General features: G+C 33.5%; 2 protein-coding genes across 10 annotated transcripts in view; one reads left to right on the forward strand and one right to left on the reverse strand.

Moving 5' to 3' along the window:
* The window catches only part of LOC117233256 (cation-independent mannose-6-phosphate receptor), a 33,919-nt gene extending 32,922 nt beyond the window's left edge, over nucleotides 1-997 (forward strand). Inside the window, exon 16 of the mRNA XM_033493384.1 lies at nucleotides 661-997. Within this exon, the coding sequence (XP_033349275.1) occupies nucleotides 661-750 (90 nt within the window). The 3' untranslated portion in view covers nucleotides 751-997. The remainder of the gene's footprint in view (nucleotides 1-660) is intronic.
* A 5,510-nt stretch (nucleotides 998-6,507) lies between these two features.
* The window catches only part of LOC117234792 (diacylglycerol kinase theta), a 41,237-nt gene continuing 23,244 nt past the window's right edge, over nucleotides 6,508-24,500 (reverse strand). For 4 of the 9 annotated variants that reach the window (XM_033496360.1, XM_033496335.1, XM_033496391.1 and 1 more), the window contains 12 exons: nucleotides 19,049-19,180; nucleotides 18,844-18,978; nucleotides 15,680-15,797; nucleotides 15,410-15,597; nucleotides 14,742-14,954; nucleotides 14,526-14,660; nucleotides 14,061-14,235; nucleotides 13,342-13,661; nucleotides 12,886-13,174; nucleotides 12,380-12,539; nucleotides 11,926-12,033; nucleotides 6,508-7,907 (listed from right to left, as the gene is read on the reverse strand). In XM_033496360.1, coding sequence (XP_033352251.1) covers nucleotides 7,794-7,907; nucleotides 11,926-12,033; nucleotides 12,380-12,539; nucleotides 12,886-13,174; nucleotides 13,342-13,661; nucleotides 14,061-14,235; nucleotides 14,526-14,660; nucleotides 14,742-14,954; nucleotides 15,410-15,597; nucleotides 15,680-15,797; nucleotides 18,844-18,978; nucleotides 19,049-19,180 — 2,087 coding nt within the window. In that variant the 3' untranslated portion in view covers nucleotides 6,508-7,793. Of the gene's footprint in view, nucleotides 7,908-10,682; nucleotides 10,984-11,925; nucleotides 12,034-12,379; nucleotides 12,540-12,885; nucleotides 13,175-13,341; nucleotides 13,662-14,060; nucleotides 14,236-14,525; nucleotides 14,661-14,741; nucleotides 14,955-15,409; nucleotides 15,598-15,679; nucleotides 15,798-18,843; nucleotides 18,979-19,048; nucleotides 19,181-24,500 lie in introns of those variants that run through there. The other 5 variants (XM_033496352.1, XM_033496399.1, XM_033496384.1 and 2 more) reach the window with 2 other exon arrangements.

A 24,500-nucleotide genomic window follows, 5' to 3' on the forward strand; every position in this document is an offset into this window, starting at 1 on the left:
ATCTGCTATCATGTTTCTGCGTTTTATTAGAATTCCTGACACGTCTGTCAGTATTTTTAACTTTTCCATTTTACGAATATTCGTGCCTCTGGTATGTTACTAATTTACATAATCGATAGATAACGTTCGTATACGTAGAAAATTGTTTGAATAACATCAATTCTTGTACTTTCGTGTACATTAATAACCGCTCGATTGGACAACATAGTGGATTAAAGTAACACAGATTATATTTCATTCCTTGTATAATATGTTTACTATAATCAGTAATTATCAGTGTGAGATTTGGTTTTTTCATTTAACGAAGCACATGCCCTATATTAGTCTCCTGTTTTAGCTTCAAATGAAAGAAACATTAATCTTAAAACGCAACATGTATATGTGACATTAATAACAGCCTAATAAAGTTCATACGACAATTACTATTATCGAAAAAAATTCTTGAAACAACAAATTTGTGTTAGATTAAATATTGAATAAACACATATCTATTTTACAGAGCATTCATTAAGAAAATCAAAGATATTATGTTATTAAAATTGCGTCAAGTTATATTGTGATCAAATCATAGATATAGTGAAACTTATATTATGTTATAAATATAGTAAAATGAAATAAAACTACATAATTTAATTATTAAATTAATTATTTTTTGTTTAGGTCGACACTACAGAGGAAGCTCGTCTTTTGCTAGACGTCGACCCAACGCAGTGCCAAACAGATAGCGACGATGATCTTTTGAATGCCTAGTCATATCTCATTGTCGTTGTTCATTCTTAAAACTTTATTTTATCTAAGTTTCAAAACACACGAGGAATATGTACTCTTATCGAACACGTGAAACTCTTGCTTGAAACGCGTGAAAACATACTTTTCTGCTTTCTTTGCATTACCATTGGTTCCGTGCCATAAATTTATTAGTATTAACATTTAGGACTGTCACGTAGAAGAAACGATTTTAGTAAATATAGTTTTCGTGTTTCAATGTAATAATTAATATCGGATTTGTTTCATTTAGAACTTTGCTAACACGAGAGTTACTTGTGGAAATATTTGAACTAATAGATATACAGATAGACTGAAACTGAAGATTTCGTTTGGTAAAATTGTATAATATTTTTCACACGGAGTTATTAATTTTCTGAACTATTCCTGGAAAAATAAGTGCAGTAATTCGACTAATATTATACGGTAAGGTTGTAAAATAGAATTAGCGTTATAAAATTTATGAATTAAAAATTAATGTGATAATTCTATAATAATGTGATTTGAGTCTAAATTAATTTTTATGCTTCTAAGAAGGTTGTATATATTTTACGTTTTTTTTAAATAGATATGTTTTATTTCTAATTGTAATAAGAGATAGTCATCTAAGAAATCAAAATTTTTAATAAAACAATTGAGTTATCTCAAGATATTAAATTACCAATTGAAACACTGTACTTACATACTTTGGAAATTTAATTTTCTTCTTATTTTTCTGTTTGAAAGCTACTGACGGAAAGCTCAAAAAAAGCTTCCAAAAGATAATCTTTCCTTTTTTGGTTTCTATTCTGTAACAAGATTTTTGTTACCTTCTATGGTACGGAATTGATACATAAAGTTTATTTTGATAACTAAAAGAAAACAATGTTCTTTACAATGAAATTAATATAAAGCTTCTTAAATATTTTTGTGATTGATATATTATAAAGCATTCCAGTATATTTTTGAAAGAAGATTATATTTTATATTAGAATATCAAGAATCAATTTGAAGCTTTTCGTATACAAGAAAGGAATTTCCAAAATTCCTTAAAAAATTAACGATGTATTTCAAACAGATCTACTAACGAATATTCTATATGAAATGCAATATACATATAGCAGCATCGTATTATACGCAGCTAATAAAATGTGAAATAATTGAATAGAAATTCTAATATCGCTGGATCTCTTGTCATCAACAATATTGTGCTCATGATTTATGTAATATTTGTTTTTTAAATGTCATTATATCAATAATATTGACGGAAATATTTTATTGTAATTTACCAACCGAACAATTGTAGCATAGTTTGCAAATTTTCTTTATAGTTCTTTATTTTGTGAAATATGTAATATGTCAGTTAATTATTTTATCGATGTATCTTTGTCGATTATAAAAATATGTAATTCCAAAGGGGTACTTAATCTGTATATGCAAAAATGTTTTTAAACGATGTGTCTATAAATAAAATCTTTTATGATGTCTTTCCTGAATTGTACACTTAATAAAGCGAAGCTTTCCGTTCCAACTCTTTCATCACCGGTATTTCTAAAAATCGCTGAAAAAAACAAGCGTATCTCACGTTAAACTGCTAACGTTATAACATTAAGCCGATTAAACTAAACAATCACGCGCCTTCGTATACCTGAAGCGCTCAGGTAGCACTTCGGGCAACTTTAGAAATGGGATTAGCGATACCTGAACGAAACATAAAACAATTATGGTCGTGGAACTGTCGTGGAAATTCCTTCGTCTGACCATCGACCAATCGAGCAATTACGATTAGCTGGCGGTTCGTCGGAAGTAATCACTTTTACGTCACAGCCAGTTATCGATAAGACGATGAACATGGAAACTTAAAAGCGTTGTTATGAAATAAATTGTTCTAAGTGCTAATGTGTCGATTCAGAAAATATCATCCTATCTTCGAAAGCGAGTATCATAAAATTACCTAAAAAAATCCTTATTTTTCTTTTGTTGTATGTATGTATGTATATTAATATTGTAGGTCTTCAGCAAAATGGAATATATTATTGGCGATATAGATGAATATTTAATATGAATATTTTTAAATTATTAATGTCAATACTAATTCTGTAGAGGAACTCAATTATCATATTCCTGTATCATTGTATTTTAGGTCCAACTAGAAGCGAATAAATGTTTGAAACTCCTTACCTTTATAAGGAAGTACGTGTTTTCAATAACTTACTCATGTTTTTGGAGAATATGTCGGTAATTTTTATCATAGGTATCCGTCTGTTCGGCATGTTCACTGTAGATTTTGCGAATACAAGGAAATTTTCGGGAACTTTATGGTTAAACAGCGGGACGATTGTTATATACCACGTAACACGATGGTAACATAGTAATACTCGTGAAATATACAAATAACAATTATTTGATGTCAATAAGACAGTGTGGCGAATATAATTCTCCGCAATTCTCTATAATTATCACGAACATAATACTTTAATCCGTATGTACTACAGATAATTAAAAACTTACCCGATAATCTTTAGGAAATATTATCAAAAAGATGTAAAAGAAAGATTTAAAACCGTTAAAGATGAAATATTTAAAAATGAAATATATTAAAAGAAAGATTTTCATATCTAATTTTCTAATTTAAAATCAGCACTGTGCACATCTAAAAAAATGTTCATTTAAAAAGAAGATAATATTATATATATAAAATAATTCTACAATATTCTATATAAAATAATTCAAAGGCAATGTAAAAAAATGTAGACTTTCGTTAAATTCATATTTAATCAACACTGGCTGTTATTATTATTCTTGTTTAACGAAGCTATTCCACGAGACAAGTTTTAATAGCACGTAACTGTAATACCAACTTGCAAGGGTGATTTTTAAGCCAATTTAATCGATTGGTAGAATAATACTACTTTTACTAAAATGGTTCGTCTTACCTATAACAGAAAGACAGATCACAATTCTAGATTTTATTTTCCTATTTTCACGGCTATTTATAAAGGCATTGTATTATGCTAATTACATATTCTAGAAAAGATAATCCACAGATATAAACTGATAAATATGACAATCGATACTTTAAAGGTATTCAAGTTCGAGGCATTTTCAAAGACGTACATCCATCTGCTTCAAAATTACCCTTTGTAAATTTAAAATGAACAAATTTCATATTTCCAATTTCTTTTAAATAAGAAAAAAGTCACCTCTTTCTGTTACCAAGAATTACACTGTATCTTGCACAATCAGTATACAGTAATCGATAATAAAAATGGAACAAAGGATCAGAGGGGATGTATGCGTCCGCTCGTGTGAAAGTATCACACAGAGAAACGGAGAGCGGATACGGAGTTTGTAAAAGCGAAAAAAAGTCCACAGATAATGTGTACATTAATTTATGTAATATTCCACTCTTTCCGTAATACACGCCAAGACATGATTGAAACAAAAACCTCGCCCACCGCGGATACAGTAACGCGTGCTTTGCGCACGTCTGAAACAATACAATCAGGAGAAAACGAAAGCTCGTTAAACTCGGTAACAATTCGATTCGGTATACCACACCAGTGTGCGCGTGATACATCGACAAATGTAATTACACAACGAATTTTCTCTATTCGATCACACAGCAAGTGTCCTTTCGGCTTACAACGATAATACAGGCGTGTGTACGATCTGGGGCATGGAGAAAAAAGAAACGAAAAGCGATATTTACTCGATAGGGGAAAGAAATCATCCCTAAAACGTGTCACATCCGATCCCGTGATGATTACAATACGCTCTTTCGCTCTAATCGATAGAAAATAATTTTACGGAACCGCGTTTCTCGGGAACACTATGATCTACGAATACAATGGAAACGTGAAAACCGAGGAAGGCTCTGTGTTTCTGTGTACGTATCCTGCGTGTATGTCACGTGTGTATGTCGCTTTGTAATTCGTTTTTATAATTCGCAGCGAGTTCGCAGGTAGACGGGAAAAAGGAAAAAGAAAAATGAAGAGCAAAAATATGTTAAACTCGGAGTTTGTGTCGCTTACGTAAAAGATACTCTCGCGTGATCTTCATCCGTGTATTCTGTGTGTAACCGCGTGTATCTGTGTGCGTGTGTGTGTATACGTGTGTCGAAAGGACAGGAAACGAATTCAGTCGTAACAGCTAGCGTATTTTTTGTTTTCCATAGCACATACATTCATTATACGTAGATTGTTCATAGCTTAATGTGGTTCCTCTATCATCTTTTTTTTTTGGTTTATAGCAACAGCGAATACACTAGAGCTTTTTTTTTTTTTGGTCAGATTAACAAACGGACTCGCGATTTCAATCTGCCGCCGATACGTCGATTATGCTCATGTTTGCCGGATGTTGACCATGACCGACTAAGCCCATGCATCATTGGCAGGTTGTCGGGAATCGTTTCGTACAGATGGGAGACCATAGTCTCATCCGGCAATGACCGGTCTCCCGGTTGAAGGAAAATTTTGCATGTGCTCTGGCGAAATGTTTCTTCATTTTCTTCTTTTTTTTTTCTCCGTGCGATCGGATACCTCATGATTGAGAAGACCTACAAAGTAGCTATAAGAGATGCAGGAGCGTATTTCTACAAGCGTCTCGTCTCGAAAAACGGAAAATTAAAAGACCTCGCGCACATCTTCTATTACCATTTGACACGTTTTCCGTACTTTTGACGCGACGGTTCGCGCGCGAAACGAATTGTCGAATTGATCGAATTGCTATGTTTCGATCGATCGAAACGCGCGCGACACGTTTTGATCTCCCTTTCTTTCTATCTTTGTTCTCTCATTTTGCTTATCTTCTTCCCCAAAACCATTCCCTTAGTATTAATATTCCTAACAGGGACGATCGTTTCTTCTATTCCTTAAATGTCCGGCATGTAACGAACAGCATCTTTTCTCCGCCACTCGAAATAACGATTCGTTTGTTTCGCTTCTTTTCTCCTTTCTCTCGTTTTTAGTCCTACATTTACAGTATTATATACAACTGTTTGGCACCAGAATTGTCTCTTAATCGAATTGATGCCAATGAAAGGTCCAATATGAACACGATCCACGACGTTATATACGACCGCGACGATGCGTTCGTTCACTCCCTACAGTCAATCGAACAGCCCCTCTTCAAAATTCACTGTCTTCCTTTTTCTTTTTGCGTATACAAATCGTTTCTGGAAAGCTCGACGTTTCTGTAAACGCTTCGCCAATCTTCTCCTTCTGCTATTTCTTTTTTGGTTTTCTTGCTTTTCCTCCAACCAGAACCGGCCCTGCGTATCGAGAGGTGATTCAAACAGCGTTGAAAGTGTTAACACGTTAGAAGTTCCTTTTGGCATAGTTTAGAAATGTACATGTGTGTCCATTTTTGCTCTCGAACCACGTCATCAGTGGAATGTGTTGCGTACCGGTGGCTGCGGCAAAAATTCTTTCTTCTTGAGAAGAGCTTTTTGCCGGAGCCAGAAAATGGGGAACGTCATTGCCAAGTCGCCCTCGAACATCTCTTTCAGCTTCGACGAATTGTTCGGAAAATCGTATGAAATCGTCGTGCTCTCGGTTACAGTCGAGACGAGTTGGCAAAAACGTTCCACCGCCGTTTTAACGTCTACCAAACGCGTTACATCTTCACCCTTTTCCTTCTCCGATAAGTTTTCTCTCGTTTCCACGTTTTCGTTCCTCTTTGTTCGTTTCTTTTTTCCTTTGTTTTGTTTTATTATCTCGTATTCTATGAAATGTGTAACTGACTGCCACTGGTATTTGTTCCTTTTTCTTTCTTATAAATTCCAGACTGCCCAGCAGCCAGACGCACAACAGTTATCACAACTTAAAATCGTAATACTAATACATTACTCTTTTGTAAATATATTAATATTTTTAATCATAAATATTTTATGTATATATATATATATATTTATATTTTTTAATATATATATATTATATTAATAACAACTGATTTTGTATTTACTCGATATTCGTGATTACGGGTTTCGTATCGTGATACTTACTGTGACTTAGTAAAATACCATACGAAATGTCATGTACAGTTTACAGTTCACTTCCTTTGATCGTTTTTCGGGACTAAATAACCAACTATACAACGTAAATGCGCAATGTATGGCTGTCAAGCGAATAAACAGGGGAGAAACTTCGTTCAATACTGTTGCTTTTCTTTGGTAACTTTATCTCGTGATTTTTTTTTTTACTACTCTATCGCGTATAACTCCTTCTTTCACTCTTTTTTTTTTTTTATTTGATTCGCTCGCTTTCTCACTCATCCTCTCGCGCTCTCTCTCTCTCTCTCTCACGCTCTCTTCTTTTACATACGCACGACACGTTTTTCTCTCACTCTCGTCTTTCGCTCTCGCTCTCTTCTCTTCACCCTCGTCTCTGGTTTATTTTCTCGCTTTTTTCTTTACTAAAAAAATATCGATCAAAGCTACGTACAATGCTATATAATGATTATTAACATTTAAAAATGAGATCTAGTTATTTCATTCTAGCAACTCGGAAAGGGACATTAAAGATTACTTGAGTTTATAATGAAGTTGTCCATTGGACGAGCATTTTTGTTCTCGTTCTTCTTCTTCTTTTTCTTCTTCTTCTTCTTCTTCTTCTCCTCCCTTTCTTCTCTGTTCTTAACAGTCACAGCTTCAGTTCGTAGCGCGTCGTGATTTATCCTGGCATATTTTCTTTTTTTGTTTTTTTTTCTTTTTTACTTTTATTCCTGGAGCGGTTCTACTTGCGTCTTTTTCTTTTTTTTTCTTTTGTGATCAAAGACAATTGTATTCACGTACGTGTGTAGATTCTGTTCTGTGTATGTGTACTATGTCTCGCGTATGTGGTATATACGTGTTGCTGCTGTTTCTGTTTGTGCTTACGTATAAGTTCGTACAGTGCGTGACCGTGGTCAGACGAATTTCGAGGCCGATTTCGTTTGTTGCGTGTTGTGACAAAACCGTGCCGCTTGCGTGTGCGTGGTACTCATAAAATATGTGGTACTCATGGCGTGGCATCCTCGTTCTGGTTGTACGAGGGACAACATTCGCTCACTCAGAAGATTTCAGACTCCGTATCGTTCGAGGACGTGGCCTGAAGTGCCAGCTGCATGCTGGACTCTGTGTTACGCCGTTTCATTTTACCCTTGGTCTTCTTCAGCATCGTGGCCTAGGAAGGGACAGGATCACAAGGGGGCGCGCACAAAGGAACAAATATAGAGATTGTAATATGTCAATGCCAAGTGACCAAAGTGAAACGACATGTTCGGTTAAACGCAGCTAGAACATTCCACGGGCCAAAACACTGAGAGATAAGGATGCCAATGAAACAAGTAGTCCGGTAGATTTCTATTTATCTGAACCGGCAATGGTAAAGATTAATTCTTTAGTTCGTATAACAGAGATTGCTGATTTTTTTTATTCTACTTTTCTTTTCGCTTTATTGTAATACCGGCCACAACGGCGCACACGAAAAGAACTCGCACATCGTTGTACTTATTAGAGAATTTACATACTGGTCGATTAGATCCAAGTGTTATTTCATTTTCTATCGTTTAATGATACGTTCGTATGACTGGAAAAATTGCACGCTATGGAAATGAAACATACAGAGCTTGATAAAATACGCGCCATTGGAAGATAAGGACGTACGTCGGTACTTTTTGCAACCACTGAAGTATAATTTACCGAATGTCCAGCTGGACAAATTGTAAAGTACAAATTAAATAATAAAAAAAAAAAAAGAAACTGAAGTATTAGAATACCTATTGACTTTTCATTGATTTAGTTTTCAGTTACTTTATTCGAATCATATGTAAAATTAATTAATACTTGTCGTAAATTATATTAATCGATTAATTAGAAAAACGGATGACGCGAAATTTGTTAGAGTTCTGTAATGAATATATATAGTAGGTGTTCCAATACTTTCGGACCGGCAGAATTTCTCGTTCAGATAAAAGGAATTCTCTTGCAAAATTATTTGCTGACTGATGATATTAGCGAATTAACAATTTTTGTCGCATGATTTTACAATTATATATCGAGTGTTCGCGTAGAATACTTGCAACTTGTAGCCTGTGCAATTTTGCAAATAACATTAGTTCAATTTGTGCGAGTTGAAGTAATTACGTAAATGATTTCTTTCCATAGTTAATTGATTAAAATTTCGTTTCAATAAACGGAGTTCAGATAAATAGAGTTCTATTGTAAAAGTAAAATGAAAAATTAATCGACGCTCGAAGGGTCAATGTTCAGATGTTGGGGTTTTAAACGATTGATTAACGATACGATTAATATCGTTTAGCTCATTATCTGCCATAATTTCCGCTTGGAGATTATGGAAACAAATTATGGATAAATTTCGGATAAGCAAAAATGTAAGCAAAATATATACAGGCTGTCTCATACAACTGAGCTAAGCGATAATTTTAGAACGTAAGAGGTTGAAAATAAAATTGTATTAAAAAAAGACAAACTGACTTCAGAAAGTGTATCGTGTGTTTGCATCGGAAATGGTGTTGTAAAGATTGAAGATAATCTTCAATTCCCTTCTTTTTTCCGCTGAAGCATATGTTGTATCTTTTTATGCAATTGATAATTTTATTATAAAGAAATATTGAGGCACTTGCGTGTAAAAACGATTAGATTAGAGATAAAAGGTAGATAGTAAAGATAAAGATGTAACTTTGCAACATTTAGCGTATGAAAGATGAGGAAAGCACGTGTAAATACATGAATTGCGTGTTTTAGAAAAATATCATTTGAAAAAACACCCTGTATATCTAACGTAAAAATAAGCGCGCCTACCAATTAATAAGCTGGAGATTTTGCTAATGAGACTCTTTTTATACTTCAATATGTTTCACATATTACTTAGAAATGATGGTTCGATAAAATAAATCATACTCTTTTAAAAAAATGTGTAAGATCCTTCGAGCGTTCATTACTGAAGCTGGGAAACACCATTTGAAAGAACGAGAATAATAAAATCATGTACGGTGTTGCGAAAATGTATAGGTTTTATAAGATTTTTAAAATATATACAGGATGCGATCGAAAGTTATACTTATAGCCATAACTGTATATATATATGTAGCACATTTCTAAATTCGATGTTTTCCGAAAATTAAGCTTCGAACAAAGTAAGTTTATTCTGTATATTCATTTCTCTTTTTTTACAATCAATCATTTCCTGCTCACTTGTATATAGCTTTCAACTGCACACTGAATATATATGTATATTTTCTTTCATTTTTCTTCAAAGTACAGGATGATTGTCACTGCTTATCGTATATTTCTAAAATATTGATAAAATTTTGTCGAACCTTTAACTTTTCACAACACTGTTTTACGGCAAGCTTGAATTGCGCTGAACATTTAGGCGTGAGCGTAATTGATAAATTCTTGGACGCTAAGATCTGACAACGTTGAGTCAACAAATTCGACATTACATCATGCGTGAAGTAAATAACTTTAATTAAAATTTAAAACTATTATCAAAATCATACAGATAAGAGAAAAATCTTAAGATCTTAAAACCTTCCTGATACTCAATACGTTATTCAACGCTAGAACCATCGACGACCAAAGCATTAAAATACGGAATGACAAAAACCTCCGGATAAAAATGTATTTGTAAATTCATCAAGTTTCTGTAACAATTTACGAATTCGTTATTACGACGATTCTGGTAATACAACCAATGCTACGGTCAATGCCACGGAATTAAATTGCGTTTCAATTTTTCTGGTAACCGGTTTTTCGATCGGAAAGAAGATCTCTTGGAAGTCATGGAACCTTGATTCTAACTTTCTGGTTCTATTCGAAACCAGATGGCCTTGGAAATGTAATCTTGAGAGTCAGGAGACTTTGACGCTGTCCAAAAATTTATCGTCCATCCACACACATCGACGATACTGGCACAGAGAGCTACATGCGGCGGAAACATCGAATGGAGTTTTACTACACAGGAAGTACATGTACGTGTGTGTTTGTGTTTTATCGTAATGATCGCACCGAAACTCCCCTGTATCGTATGCAGTAATAGTACACGATACTAGGTGGAGCCTAGGCGGAGCACTAATTGAAAATTTCGTGTCTAATCGATCGACATAGACCGCAGAAACTGCGTTCTAGCTTTTGTTGCTACACTCGTCCGTGCTCTTGCTCCCCACCCCATTAGCGGGTGGAATCGAAGGTTCGGTATTCCGACGCTTGATCTTATTTTTCTTCAACATGGTAGCCTGGAGCGAACAAAGGAACAAGGAGACATTAGTTTTTGTGTGCGATTAGGGGTGGGAATGCATGCGCTGCCGGACACCAGCGGTTGGATCACGCTCTTATGGTGTCTGAGTAGAGCGTCATGGCAAGTTAGATCTAGCAGATAGTGCAGGTAAAGATGCAAGATCCTGCAGAAAGTCAACGTGCGACAAATAGATAGATAGGCCCCATCGTTCTATCGAAATTTCATGGGCTATCAGAGTTCTCTTGTAAATTTGAAGTAATTTGATTAGCCAAATTTTTAGAGACCGTAAATTAATAATAGTAATTAAATTGGTAGTAAAATAAACGAAGTCACGTAAATTTGATGAATTACAAGTTAGCTGATTATCTTATCTGACGTAAAATTGTAAATTTATAAAAACTGAATGTATAATTTATCGCTCGAAATTTGTCAATTCGAACAGTTTGATAATTTGAAATGTCAAACAATGAAATTTAGATAATCAGAGATTCATCGAGTAGCTGGATCGTTCTATAGATTGTAGGTCTGAATTTGAAATGTCAGTAAAGTTCAATGTTTCAAGACGAGTGGACGAAATCCAGGCTGCAGTTCTGATCTTTAGGAAAACGTTAGGGGCTGTGTATCCGAAGAAATAATAAATAATTCATAGTTTTATACTCCAGTTAAAAAGATTACGCTTGGTATTATTCGCGCGCGTGGGCGTTCATGAATGTCAAATCAGAAAATAGATCGATATCTCAGTTTCCATTAAATTGATTTACGCGAATCAGCAAACAAACTATACTTACAAATGTGACACAATTTCCGTGAATATGTAACGTGTAAAAATGAGATAGAAGAAGAGCGGAAAATTAAAAAATTTCTTGGATGCGTTGCATCCGTTCCGTTCTGTATTTCGATAGAATTATGGGTTCATTACGAGTGCCTGTAAAAAGATTACCTTTAGCGCTGATTTCAAAACTACAATATTCCCTGGACTCTGAACCCACGGTTCTCCGTCCACTTGTACTGGTATATCAGAGTGCAAATAAATTTTTATATGTCCTCCCTATGAAACATTCAAAACCAATTTCTTGCATCATATCACTGTATCATATTATATTTATAAAATAAAAAATTACTTGCTCATACTTGTCATTAGGCTTAATACTATTATTTGTTGGAAACTCAAAGCTTAAAGTAACAAGTATTTAAATTTTGAAACACATAGTACATACATATATTATGCTATATGTACACACTGAGTATTTTTATCCTAATTATTCGACGTCCTAATTATTCGACGTTATATACAACGAAGATCTTATTTCTAATTTTCGTTTCAATTGGGATCTACGGCTGCATTATGTATTGCAAAATGTCCTAACAAAGCTAAGGACAGGATTTAAATTCACCTGCGCTATCCTCATAGCTGTGCGAAGACCAGATTGAATTTGTCCAAGGTGTATTACACCTGTAACTCCAACTACCTCCAACATTCCATCTCCGTGGTTCGGTGTATAAAATTGATCTTCCTTCGTATCTGGTCCCCAGGGATTTGCCCCAGAACCCCAACTACAATATAATAGATTTTAAATGAAATTTAATTGTACATTCTTTGTATATGTGATATTTATCTTGCCGATAAAAAAATTATTATCTGAGCTCTAAGTCATTAATTCTCAATTCATCGACATTTTATTAAACCATCGAAGGATTAATAAACTCCCTACTTAGATAATTATTATTAGATCGTGGATTTTTATGCATAATTTGTGACAAATGTTACATGTTCAAAGTACAACGCTTGTTCAAATAGTGAGTGAAACAAATCTTTGCTTAGGTTTCATCTTTTTGGTAGTGTTCCAAAAAAAGGTAGAAATTTGTATAAACGTTATTAAATTATTAATGAATGAATCACCTTAAAATGTTTAGGATAATTATTCCCTCGACTTGAGGTAATTCAACGACTCTGCCGTCCACTTCTAATCGAATTTCTTTATGCAAATCTTTGCACGGTTTCCGTTTCACCATTTTTCGTAAACCCATTGTCACGTATACTCCCTTGTTACGCAATCTGCTCTTGAATTTATTCGGATTTTCTTCTCTTGCGTTGTGAAAGTCTAAGCACAAATCGGCGTCGATACCGATACCAAAGTAGTTGTTCATCACGAGTATTTGCGTATTGTCTTCGCTAGTAGCACCTGCGCCTGTAATATTTACGTATAAAATATTCGTATTTCATATTCATTTGACACCTTCGTATTCATAGCGTATTATAATTTTCATAATGTTTCGTGATTTATCATTTTTACGTGTCAAATCAACTTCGTAATTTCTTTAGTTGACGATGGAAATTATTTTTAATGTTACTCACCTCCTGTATTGGTAGCCGACTGCTTATCTTCCTTGTCTTCTGTATGAAATACTACGGTCCATCTATCCAATAAGGATTCCTCCGCGTCGATTACGTCTCGGAGTAAATTCAAGGGATCTTCGTCGCCGGTGTAACCGGAACCCCAGCACAGGACACGCGCGAGATCGTTTCCGGTTCCTAGGGGAACGATGGCGCAAGCAGGTGAGGAACATTCACTGTCTTGTCCCACGTTATCCAAACATTGCAGGACCCATCCTATCGTTCCATCACCACCACAAACCAAGATTTTGTAATCCTTTATGTGACGGAAAACGTAGAGACTGCAATACAACGATGATGATTATATTAAATTACTATAGTTACTATCTTAGAACTAAATTCTTCTCTATTTTTACTTCTAGAAAATTTTAATTAAACGATTTCAATTCTACCAGATCTTTCCAAATCAATCTTAATTCATTTACAACTGCACATTTTAACTACTCTTAAGGTATGTTGTTTCATAATACTTCTAAAATCTGGTAAACTGCCAACAAAGTATTCTATAATATTCAATGTATGTTATAAATTACAAAATAGATATGACATTGTATTTTTAACATAAATTATAGGTAAATATTAAGTAAGTATATTCAGATAGATATTACGAGTATCTACCTGTTAATTCAGAAGTGAGCTATCAAACACTTTTAGAATTGTATAGTTTGTTCTTTGCATACCCAGGAAGTGGACCTCCATTGTCGAGATCAAACACCTGATACGGATTCAAAAGTTTTCGGAAGCTGGAGATCAATTGAAGTCCCTGGCAACCGCCAGATTTCACGTTCACGAAAACGAGTAAAGGTTGTACCCCTGGGGGCACCATGCTTGGCTCGATACTTGGTAATAGCATGACTACAACAACAAAAATATTAAGGCGACTATAGTACAAAAAGTATTTATACATACATGTATAATGTTAACTCATTGCCATATTAATATTTTAACGCTAGATATTTCAGAATATCTTACTAAATTTTTTCTCAACATTTTGTTTTTTGTTCGCAATTCTCATTTACAGTCTTCCAACGTGTGAAGTGCGAAACATTAGAAAGAATGAGAATTAATAAATTACATTTTACCAAGAAACCACAGGTAGCCTGTGCACGCCAATGAATTAATTAAACTAGATAGAATAAAAATACCTAAAAGATGTTTATCCTCATATTTTGATTCTCTCAACGTATACAACGCCGTGACTGCCTTGTTCGAGTCCTCGTAAATGATTACCATCGAGCCATATTCATAGTATATTGGACCGATAAAGGAGAATTTATTTTCTGAAAATATTCGAAACAAGTGATCACGTTACACGTGAAATGAATTATCGTGAAGTATCGTTTAGATATTGAAAGAATTACCTTTGCCTAAGAACTCGGTCAACATGTTTTCGTAACACCTTTCAGAGAGGTTTGGTGGCAAATTGCCGACGAACAAAGCTAAATTAGGGCCATGGGGATCTTGCTTCAGCTGAAGGTAAAATCGCATCAACTCCATTTGCCTGATCGAATCTTGGCCCAGTTGTTTCATGATTTCCCATGGCTTCTCGTCACGAGCCAAAACTCTTTCAGTGACTAGATAAACGTAATAATAATTTTTGTATACAATTATATCTGATTATAATTATCAAATAGCGTCGAATCAATCCACAAGTTTATGAATATCTTTAGTTATAACGAAGCAACAATAAAAATACGAAGTCAAGATCTATTTCAATTTGAAATACGGTAATTATTATTTTCCCTTGTGGCTTTCAAATTCTAGTTCTGTAAAATAACTTTTATATATCTGTTTTCAACAGATATACAAAAATGCGCACGAATATATGAATTCATCTGATATAACAAAATACGTTCCTGGAAAGGAACGAACAATGAAATTATATCTTCAGACGTATATGTCTTAAGATATAATTATACCTACTCGAGTCTAGTTCCATCGCCGATAATGTTTACTAACTAATCAATTCTACTTTGAATGCAATTTTTCATATAGCGAGTTAAAATTTCACATTGAATTTGAGATTTACCACCGCGATCCAAAAGAATCTCGCTGCATCTGTAATCTTCCGATTTAAAATTTTGCAAACCGAACTTCTGAAGCGCTTCTTCGATTAAGTCCGCAACAGTTGTTGCTTCTGTGACAGATACCATACAGAACGACTCTGACACCTGTAGTTTGCCTGGATAGACGCGTACCTGTCCGCTTTCGCTATCCCTGAAATTATCAGGTCATATTTCAATCGATTTTCTATAGGCTATGTTGGGACACATTGCAAAGTTTCTAGATTGAAACTTACTTGAACCGTAAGAAGACAGCCGGACGTTTGCCCTCTTTGCGATTCAAGTTTAGAACCGGAGTTGGATCGCATAATTCAGTCTCATCCGTGGCATACAGGTCGGTGAGGTAAAAGTTGGCTGAATTTTTTGAGAAAATAGAAATATGTACTGTTAAGCTTCTTGTTGTTTCAATTATAATACAATGTGTACTATCATTAATACATATTTACCATTAACAATATAAATATAAAAATTAGATAGAGATACAGAAATTAGATTTGATCATAGAAGGTATAATTGGAATATAATTGCAATGTATTTGTTTAGTTTCTTCTTGTTTTAGCTATAATGAGATGTGTAGTATCATTGTTACATATTTACTATTAATAATATTAATTGAGAAATTGGATAAAAATACAGAAATCAGATTAGATTATAGAGAATACAATTGAAATATAATTGCGATAAGTTAAGAAATGTAAGTGAAATATGATTACGAGATATATATAATGGGAATGTAATTGTAATTGTTTAAAATACAGATGAAAGAAATATAATCTTTCAATTGGAGCGAGATAATCCTTGAAATGAATTTCAATGAAAGTAAGTGAAAATTTTCAGAGAGAACGTTTCTTTTTGTATTTATTCGCAAGGGGATTTCAATTTCAAAATGTAAATTTTTCATCACCGATTACAATAAAGATTTTTTCCATTATATGATATTGCGTGAAGCTATTATTAAGAAGTCGTAGTAACACAGCAATTATTAAATTTTTTATGTCTATTCACTTTGTTCAATCGATGGTAAATAGAATATTTTCTACTTTCGAATAATAGCAAAATATTTTATAATGGCCAAGCTTCAAATAGAATAATTGTAATATTATTGTAATTAATACGTCATGATCTTTTTGAATTAATCGCAACATTCCGAAATCAAATGGTATGAGATTGAAATCTAAATAATATCTTTAATTGTTCACTCAGGACAATAGCATGATCGAATATAGAAATATTATATCTTTTTTCATCTATTCACAGTTTAGAATTAACGGGACTCCATCTCTAATTGAGTTTGCAGATAGAGGGAGAGACAAACATTTAGCATGAAATATATGACAGGAGAACAATTCCATTGATACAAAACTATTCTGTTTGCAGTTGTCAGTTTGATCTTTACGTAGGAGTAAAATATAATGGTCAACTGTTTTGTTACTGTGGGCGTATAGATACATCCGACAGATTGAGTTCACGTAAATGCTATTGACGCACATACGTGCGTGCAAATTTGTTCCCAAAAACATCATTTTTCTAAACAATTCACAGCGTGTTAAGCCTTATCGATATACTCTCGACGAATATACTCTCCCTGATAGTATAATATTTATTTGAAAATCTGTTCGATAGTCACACATTTATTCGTTATATAACATTGATAAAATGATTAGAATTGCTGATAACAAATATACATGTAAACCTAATTGAAAGTTATTAACATAAGTTTGCGACAAAACTTGTGTACGATTATTTCTTTTCTTTCCTTTAATCCTGCTGCGGTCTTCGAATCATTTTGACCTGAATCTGTCCCGAATCTTATTTTCGTGTTAACGAAATCAGTGGCAAAAAATTGGAACAAAAAAACGGGACATGTCAATAACGATTATTTCGTGTGTTTCTCAAAGTTAAACAATTTGTTATCGATGGAAAAACTCAAAGAACACACCAAAGATAAATACAGTAGGCCACGTTAATACAGATGCAATTCATTCTGAAATCTCATTTTTATAATAACGCTTCGTTCTATTATAGATTGAAATGAAAATATATATTTAGAGGAAACCCATTTCTCATAGTCTGGAGCAAAGTTTAATTCATATTCGTGATACAGAATTAATTTGTTTAACTTTTTATATGTGTTAAATTATGACTGAACTTTTCCTAATAAAGAGAATAAACAAACTAACATTCGTACAACAGAGGTAAACCGCGATTGTCATAGCATTTTCGTTTGTCATAGTTTTTTGCCATATTCTAACTTTATTAGTAAAAGCTGTTAATTAATTATTACCATTTCACTGCACAGTGTACTACAAGTGTTCCATTTTCAGAGTCAAGGATTACATAAAAGAGTAAAATAAAAGAAACACTTTTAACTCGTCAAGTCTTGTATCCAAAAAAGGAAGACTCATCAAACACGAAACTAAAATACTAGAAATATTCCGTGTTCCTCATTAATTATCTCCTGTTAATAGCACTAATGAACAGACTGTTGATCTTCATGCAAATTCATAATTTCATGAAAATTACTAAGGAAATGAAACATATATAGAAATTTCTTTCACTTACTAAATATTATAATAAGTATCTTGTTTTAGATACTTCATATCTATATACTTGTATATTATTTAGTACATACTCTGTAGGTTCCTGTACCTTTAAATTTCTCGTAAATGCGTAAATATTCGCTACTTACTAACGAGGAAACCGTAACGTAATCATCCAGCGCTACAATATTATATTTTCATGCAATCCAAGATTATAAACAATGCTCGTATGCACGTTGTCTTTCATGTTACCTTGCACGGCAACATTTTTATTCGATGTGCTTCAACAACTATGTCGTTTTCCAAATTTTAAAACAAATCGTTTCGTATGGATTTTGGATACAGTTATTCACCTATTGGTTAACATAGTTAGTATAATGCTCCTCGTATAATAAATTTGACAAGCGGAAGATACATAACGATTCATATGTCGTTCTGATAATTATATAGCTTAACAATTTGTAGCTTTATATTTTATACTTTTGATGGTTCCTCTATGACGTATCCAGAGCGAAAAGATTAATCTTTCAGTCGTGGGCGATGTTCAAATCGCATCTATGTGTTCCATTAATAAATATATCTATTAACTCTGCAAATTTCGTCAGGTCACGTTATTTTTCTTACGACAACCCCATATAACTTTAAACGATTTTTGTACAGAAAATTCCTACAAGGCGTTATGATACGCGTACATTTAAAAAATAAAGTTGTTACAGTTGTAAATGTAATCATCTCTACTCAGTGCCTCGAACTTATACTCACCACCAGTGTAATTTAAGACTACGGTTACAACGAATATGATTTTCCGATATGAAAATCAGTCGCGGCTACAGGGTTAAGAGAAGATATCTCATACGTACTAGGATCTTTCGTAATATGAAATGCACGAAGTGCTGATGTCAGGACCTGTTCGGTGGTAGCTTGCCGGGGCACCGAGATCACGCGAAATATCCGTCGTCTGAGGGAATTGTCGCCGTCGTACACCTTGACCATCTCTATAGAAATAAGGGAGATCGGTAACAGGTCGACCATGGAGGATCAGTCACATGAAACGTATTGAAATACCTTCGTCACCTCTTTCTTTATCTTCTTTCTCCTTTGGAGAACGCGGATCACGACTGTGCGTGCTACTCGTTGATTCGCCATTGTCACGATACCTTGTATCTCCGCTGCTAAACTCTTCCGATATGCTTCGCGCTGTAAAAGAAATCGGACGTTCGTTCCTGTAGCTTAGGCGAGTCAGGCTCACTGACGTATCAGCTGGTGAACTTAATAGCATCGTACAGCACATCGCGATACAGTAGCGCACGTTTAAATTCCAATAAAGTTGTTACGGTGGTTAACTGGAACGTCTATTCGGTGTTTCGAGCTCGTTCTCTCATACTCTACTCTCTGCCAGTGTAGTTTAAGACTACGATTACAGCGAATGCGTTTTCCTATCAACTTAACGTTTTCACGAATACGTCGCGAGAAACAGATACGAAGATACTTACGACAATTGCTACGTCGTTCTTCAGATCTTTTGTTAGTAAGAAGGACGGGACGGTTCGTCGAAGAACGCATTGCTGCGATCGTAGCTTAAACTTATCGACGAGGAACGAATTAATTACAGCGAGAGTAAGGGAGAAATATATCGGGGGACTCTTGCACGATCGAACTGATATTGTTAATAATTTTACACAAGTCACAGGTTACGAGTTACGAATATTAATAAATACCCTTGCTTGACAGTGGCAAGTTTAATGGTAAATAATGGTATTATTTAGTAAATTACTAGCGAAGATTACGGATGAGAAATTGTTCATTATAATTACCGTATCTAACAAAGGAATTATGAAATTATAAAAAAGAAGTCTAGAATTGAAAACTTTCAACTCGTCGATTTATTAGTATCGAATTATCTTTGGTAAATTACCGTGCAAGAAAAGGTCTCCCCATAATTAATTTCGTCTTTTGTCTTACATTCTGAATTTCTAAAATCGAACACTAACTATCTGTCATTCTTCGGCTAGTTATACTATACAATTTTTCGTATTTGTTATTAACAAATTCAGACAACACATTATTCGCCAATGAATACGATATAATTTTTACGTTGTAACATTATACAAATAACTATATTACTTATAGAACGATCTATTGTCATATCTTTCTCCCTTGTTCTCGCTGGATTTATTTCTTTTTCTTCGTCAACACATTCAAGAGTTTTTCCAGAACGAAATCACTATACCCGTGTGCTGAGAATTACGATACAAATTCTCGACTTATTGTAATTTAAGCAAACACTACTGTACTTAGGTGTAAGATAAATGCATCGTATCGTTTATTGTTTTTTTTTCAACTACCATTAAAAGATGCAATATATGTATATATATACATATATACGTATATATATAAATATATATATATATATATATAAATATATTTATACGCTTGGCAATCATTACTCAGATAACATTAATGGTGTATGGTAAGAAAGCATCTATAGAAAGTAGCTATGACACTTTCCGGGTTCAAAGTTCTTTTACGGGAATCATACGGAAGTACAGCGGATCAAACGTGTCATCCGACTTGGACGTTTGTACCAAAGGTACTACAGATTGGTATTATTGCTATTATTGAAGCGCTAGTATACGGAACTGAATCAATTTGATATCGACACATGGTGGCTTGGATTACGTAATATCAGTGAAGCTTACGATGTGAGATATTCTGAAACTTTAGTGCATAATTTTGTCTCGAGGCTATTTTATGTATCTCAGACGAAGCAGTTGTAAAAGCCTGTTTCGTTTATTTTATGCAAGTAATAAACAAGGAAGAAACTTAAAGCGAGTCCGTGTCGTAATTTTGATAAATTTGATATTTCTATTCCTTCTCGTTTCTTTAATGAATTTTGATTACGATCTTCCGGATCAGTCATCGAATAATATTGATATCGTTCAACGTTCCATTGATATCGTATCGATAATTCTTGAAAAGGAAAAGAAGGCAATAAATAAATAAAAGTGTCGATGATCACCAATGAGGAGTAGAATTACAATTAACGCGTTCGACACATTTAAATCGGCATAATTCCACTCGAGTCGAGATAAGAGAACGGATACGATATTATTATGCACTAAATGTTTCAGACGTTCTACAAGGTGCATTGTTTCTGTGCGATAATTACTGCAATGATCATACTCATGTGAGATGTATTAAGGCAAGAAAAAGGAACGAAGGCGGATAGAAAAGGAACGAACTAAGGTGTTACATATACTGCGCTACAATGCAAAAATGTTGGCACTTTCACATTTTCTTTCAAAGAAAGTTCGAAGAATAATAAGTGACACCTCTTACCATCGGGCACGATGGGTTTGCAGAACACACATGATAGGAAGATTTATTCACAGTAGCATTCTTGCAACTTCATTTGCACTGCATAGTGTTGTGACAAGCGTCACGGGTACTCGTCATAGCATCCAGAGGGCTGAGTGTGTGTGTGTGTGACAGTACATGCACCGAGAAGCAACACATACACACATGCTAGAAACGTAAATGTTAAAGAGAACGAAATAACAAACATTCATAGAGATCAACGTGACGTGAGATACGACTTTTTCTTCGTTTTTTCTTTTCTTTTTTTTTTTTTTGCAATCGTTCGATTGCATCCTACGCCCGTTGAAATGTAAATCGCTCGGTTAATATGCGTCATCAGAAAATATTAGCGTGTAGTTGTAACACGGGATTTTACGTGTTGGAGAGAAAAATAAATGACGCGATTATGTCTTATTTTATACGATACATTATTAAGAAGATTAATTCATATAAACAAGCTTTTGAAGGATTTCTTATTAGGTTAATTATTATTTACTATCTTTTCAATGATAATTGTATCGTTAGGTGTAGGTAGAGACAAAACAAATAACGTGATTGAGTTTATTTCGTTTAATATGATAATCTTCCTTATATTTTGAAACGTTGATAATATGTTTATTAAGGAAGTTAGTTTGTATAGAAAATCTTTGAAGGGTATTTTAGTTGCATTAATTATCCGCTACTTTTAAAAATAATAATTGTTTTGGTAGTTGTGGGCAGAGAGATAACACGGCATGATTCAGTTTGTTTCATTATTACAATAAAAAAAATATTCATTGTACTTCTTGAAACAAATTGATAATGTACTTATGAAGATATCATAGTTAATTCGTGTGAAAAATCTTTGAGAAATATTTTGTTAGACTAATTATTATTTGCTCTTTTATAACAATAGTTATGGTTTCGTTAATTATATGTCGGATAGTATTAGTATTAATTAATTCAGCTTTAGACGAAATTATGCCACAGAAGGGTGGAGTTAAATTCGCGTTACCTAATTTTATCGTGCACTGATTCGTAAAATGGAATTAAAGTTGATAGAATTAATATCCATCCAAATAATAAACTGTGCTAAATTTATAAAAACATTGAAATATCTTTACACAAGTCGATTTGTAATTTTTTTAATGTTTGTTCAACGATCTTATCGTATTGATTATGTAGCAGTATATGCATATTCGATACAGATCAAGGTTTCAGTAAAACGATAATGTATTCCTAATATATGTACGCCAAAAACAAGAAACATGCTGTTCAATATGCTGAATTTAGAAAAGTGTTGAATCATGTAGCTTTATACAGGGTGGTTGGTAACTGGTGGTACAAGCGGAAAGGGGGTGATTCTACGCGAAAAAAGAAGTAGAAAATATAGAATAAAATTTTTTTTTTTTAATTTTTCCATCGAGACAACGATCTACAGTGAGATCCGTTATAACGTACCACACGCATACCGAGCGAAAATTCAAAGTCGATTTTCTCGAAAACAAAGCCTCAAAAGAAAAATTTTTATTCTATATTTTCAACTTCTTTTTTCATGTAGAATCACCCCCTTTCTGCTTGTACCACCAGTTACCAAACACCCTGTACAAAGACATAATAATAATAATAACACCCACATAAGAATCTTAAAGACGACAGCTTGACGAATTAGAAATGATTAAATTATCAAATTTGAATTAAAAAATGATTAGATTCAAATAAAAAAGTTATTGAATTATTAAATTACTAAAATCTTCTTTAATTTTCCACACAACTCCTAGCAATGCTCGGTAACGAGATATTTTATCATATTATGCAACGATAATTTGTACTGCTTCTTAAATATTTTAAACAATAATACCCATCTGTGGCGTCTTTTCAAATTTTTTGTTTTTACAATGACGTAAAGCCATAATAAGATTGTAATGCACATAATAAAAAAAAATAACATTTTAACATTGACGTAGACGACAATAAAACTTTGATATTAAGTATGTGGAATAAAACGTGGTTTTCATAATGTTTATAGTATTATCATACTACATGCTTTGTGAGTATTCCAATAAAAAATATGTCATCAATTTAATACCGTCGTTTTAATTAACGTTTAATCGATGATATAGTATCATACATGCTTTTTATATGTAATTTGAAGTTACGTGTTTTTACGTATAAACAGGGAATATTGTTAAAATTTTGTAATACGTTAAATGATTATGTATAGTTATATAGCTTACGATTTATAATTAACATTTGTATAAAACTTACGCCATCTTAAACACAAAAAGTTCATACAATCAAAGCAAGCGTATTAATTGCAGTGCTTCGAATAAATACCTTAAACAAGATAAAATTATTGATTTAAAAAGCAGCATTTCCAGATATCTTCTTGTATTGTAAAATAAGACCAAATTGTCAACCCTTTCGGTACTGCATTATTAAAAACTACCGCAAAATAATATTCTTTCGTAATTATAAAACATAATGCTACTGTTTTTCTCTTGTGAACTATGAATATCTACACTCTTTATTCATCTGATTATTAAATTCAAATAACATAGGTTTCAATTTCTGACACTGATGCAATCATTCTTTTTGAAACGATTCTGTCGCAATTACGTAAAAATGAGAAACGTCATACTTACTACTCTTGATACTTCTAAAAACTTGCTCCGCATATTCATCTGATCATTACGTAAAAGCAAATTAACTTTCAATTTCTAACTATAGTGTGATTAAAATTCGAATAAATTAAAAATAGTTATAGCTATGTATCTATAAGTTTCATAAATAATGTTCCTGCTATCAATGACATTCGCAAGAAATTCAAGAACAAACGGGGATCACAGGATTGAGAAAAGAATTTCAATAGAAGCTTTATGATTCTCCTGTGAACATTAAAATGCACAAAAGGGAGATTTCGTCTGATTATTAATACGTTGACATTGTTTATCAGTAAAATTTGATTGAAGCGGACCTTGAAAAAGTTCGGATCGCGTGAACTAAAGGTTTAAAGCGACTCTCGAACTATCGACACGTTAACAAGCAGAAAGGTCAGAACCAACCCAAGATGCAAAGCGTCGAAATTGTTACAACGTAAAGAGCGTTCGCTTTTTTAAAACAAAAATGTCAAATTGCATAATGTTAAACATACAGCTTCTCTCATCGAGAATGCCTAGGA

Source organism: Bombus vosnesenskii, unplaced genomic scaffold (genome assembly GCF_011952255.1).
Source record: "Bombus vosnesenskii isolate JDL3184/JDL3185 unplaced genomic scaffold, Bvos_JDL3184-5_v1.1 scf7180000013263, whole genome shotgun sequence".
NCBI lineage: Eukaryota > Metazoa > Arthropoda > Insecta > Hymenoptera > Apidae > Bombus > Bombus vosnesenskii.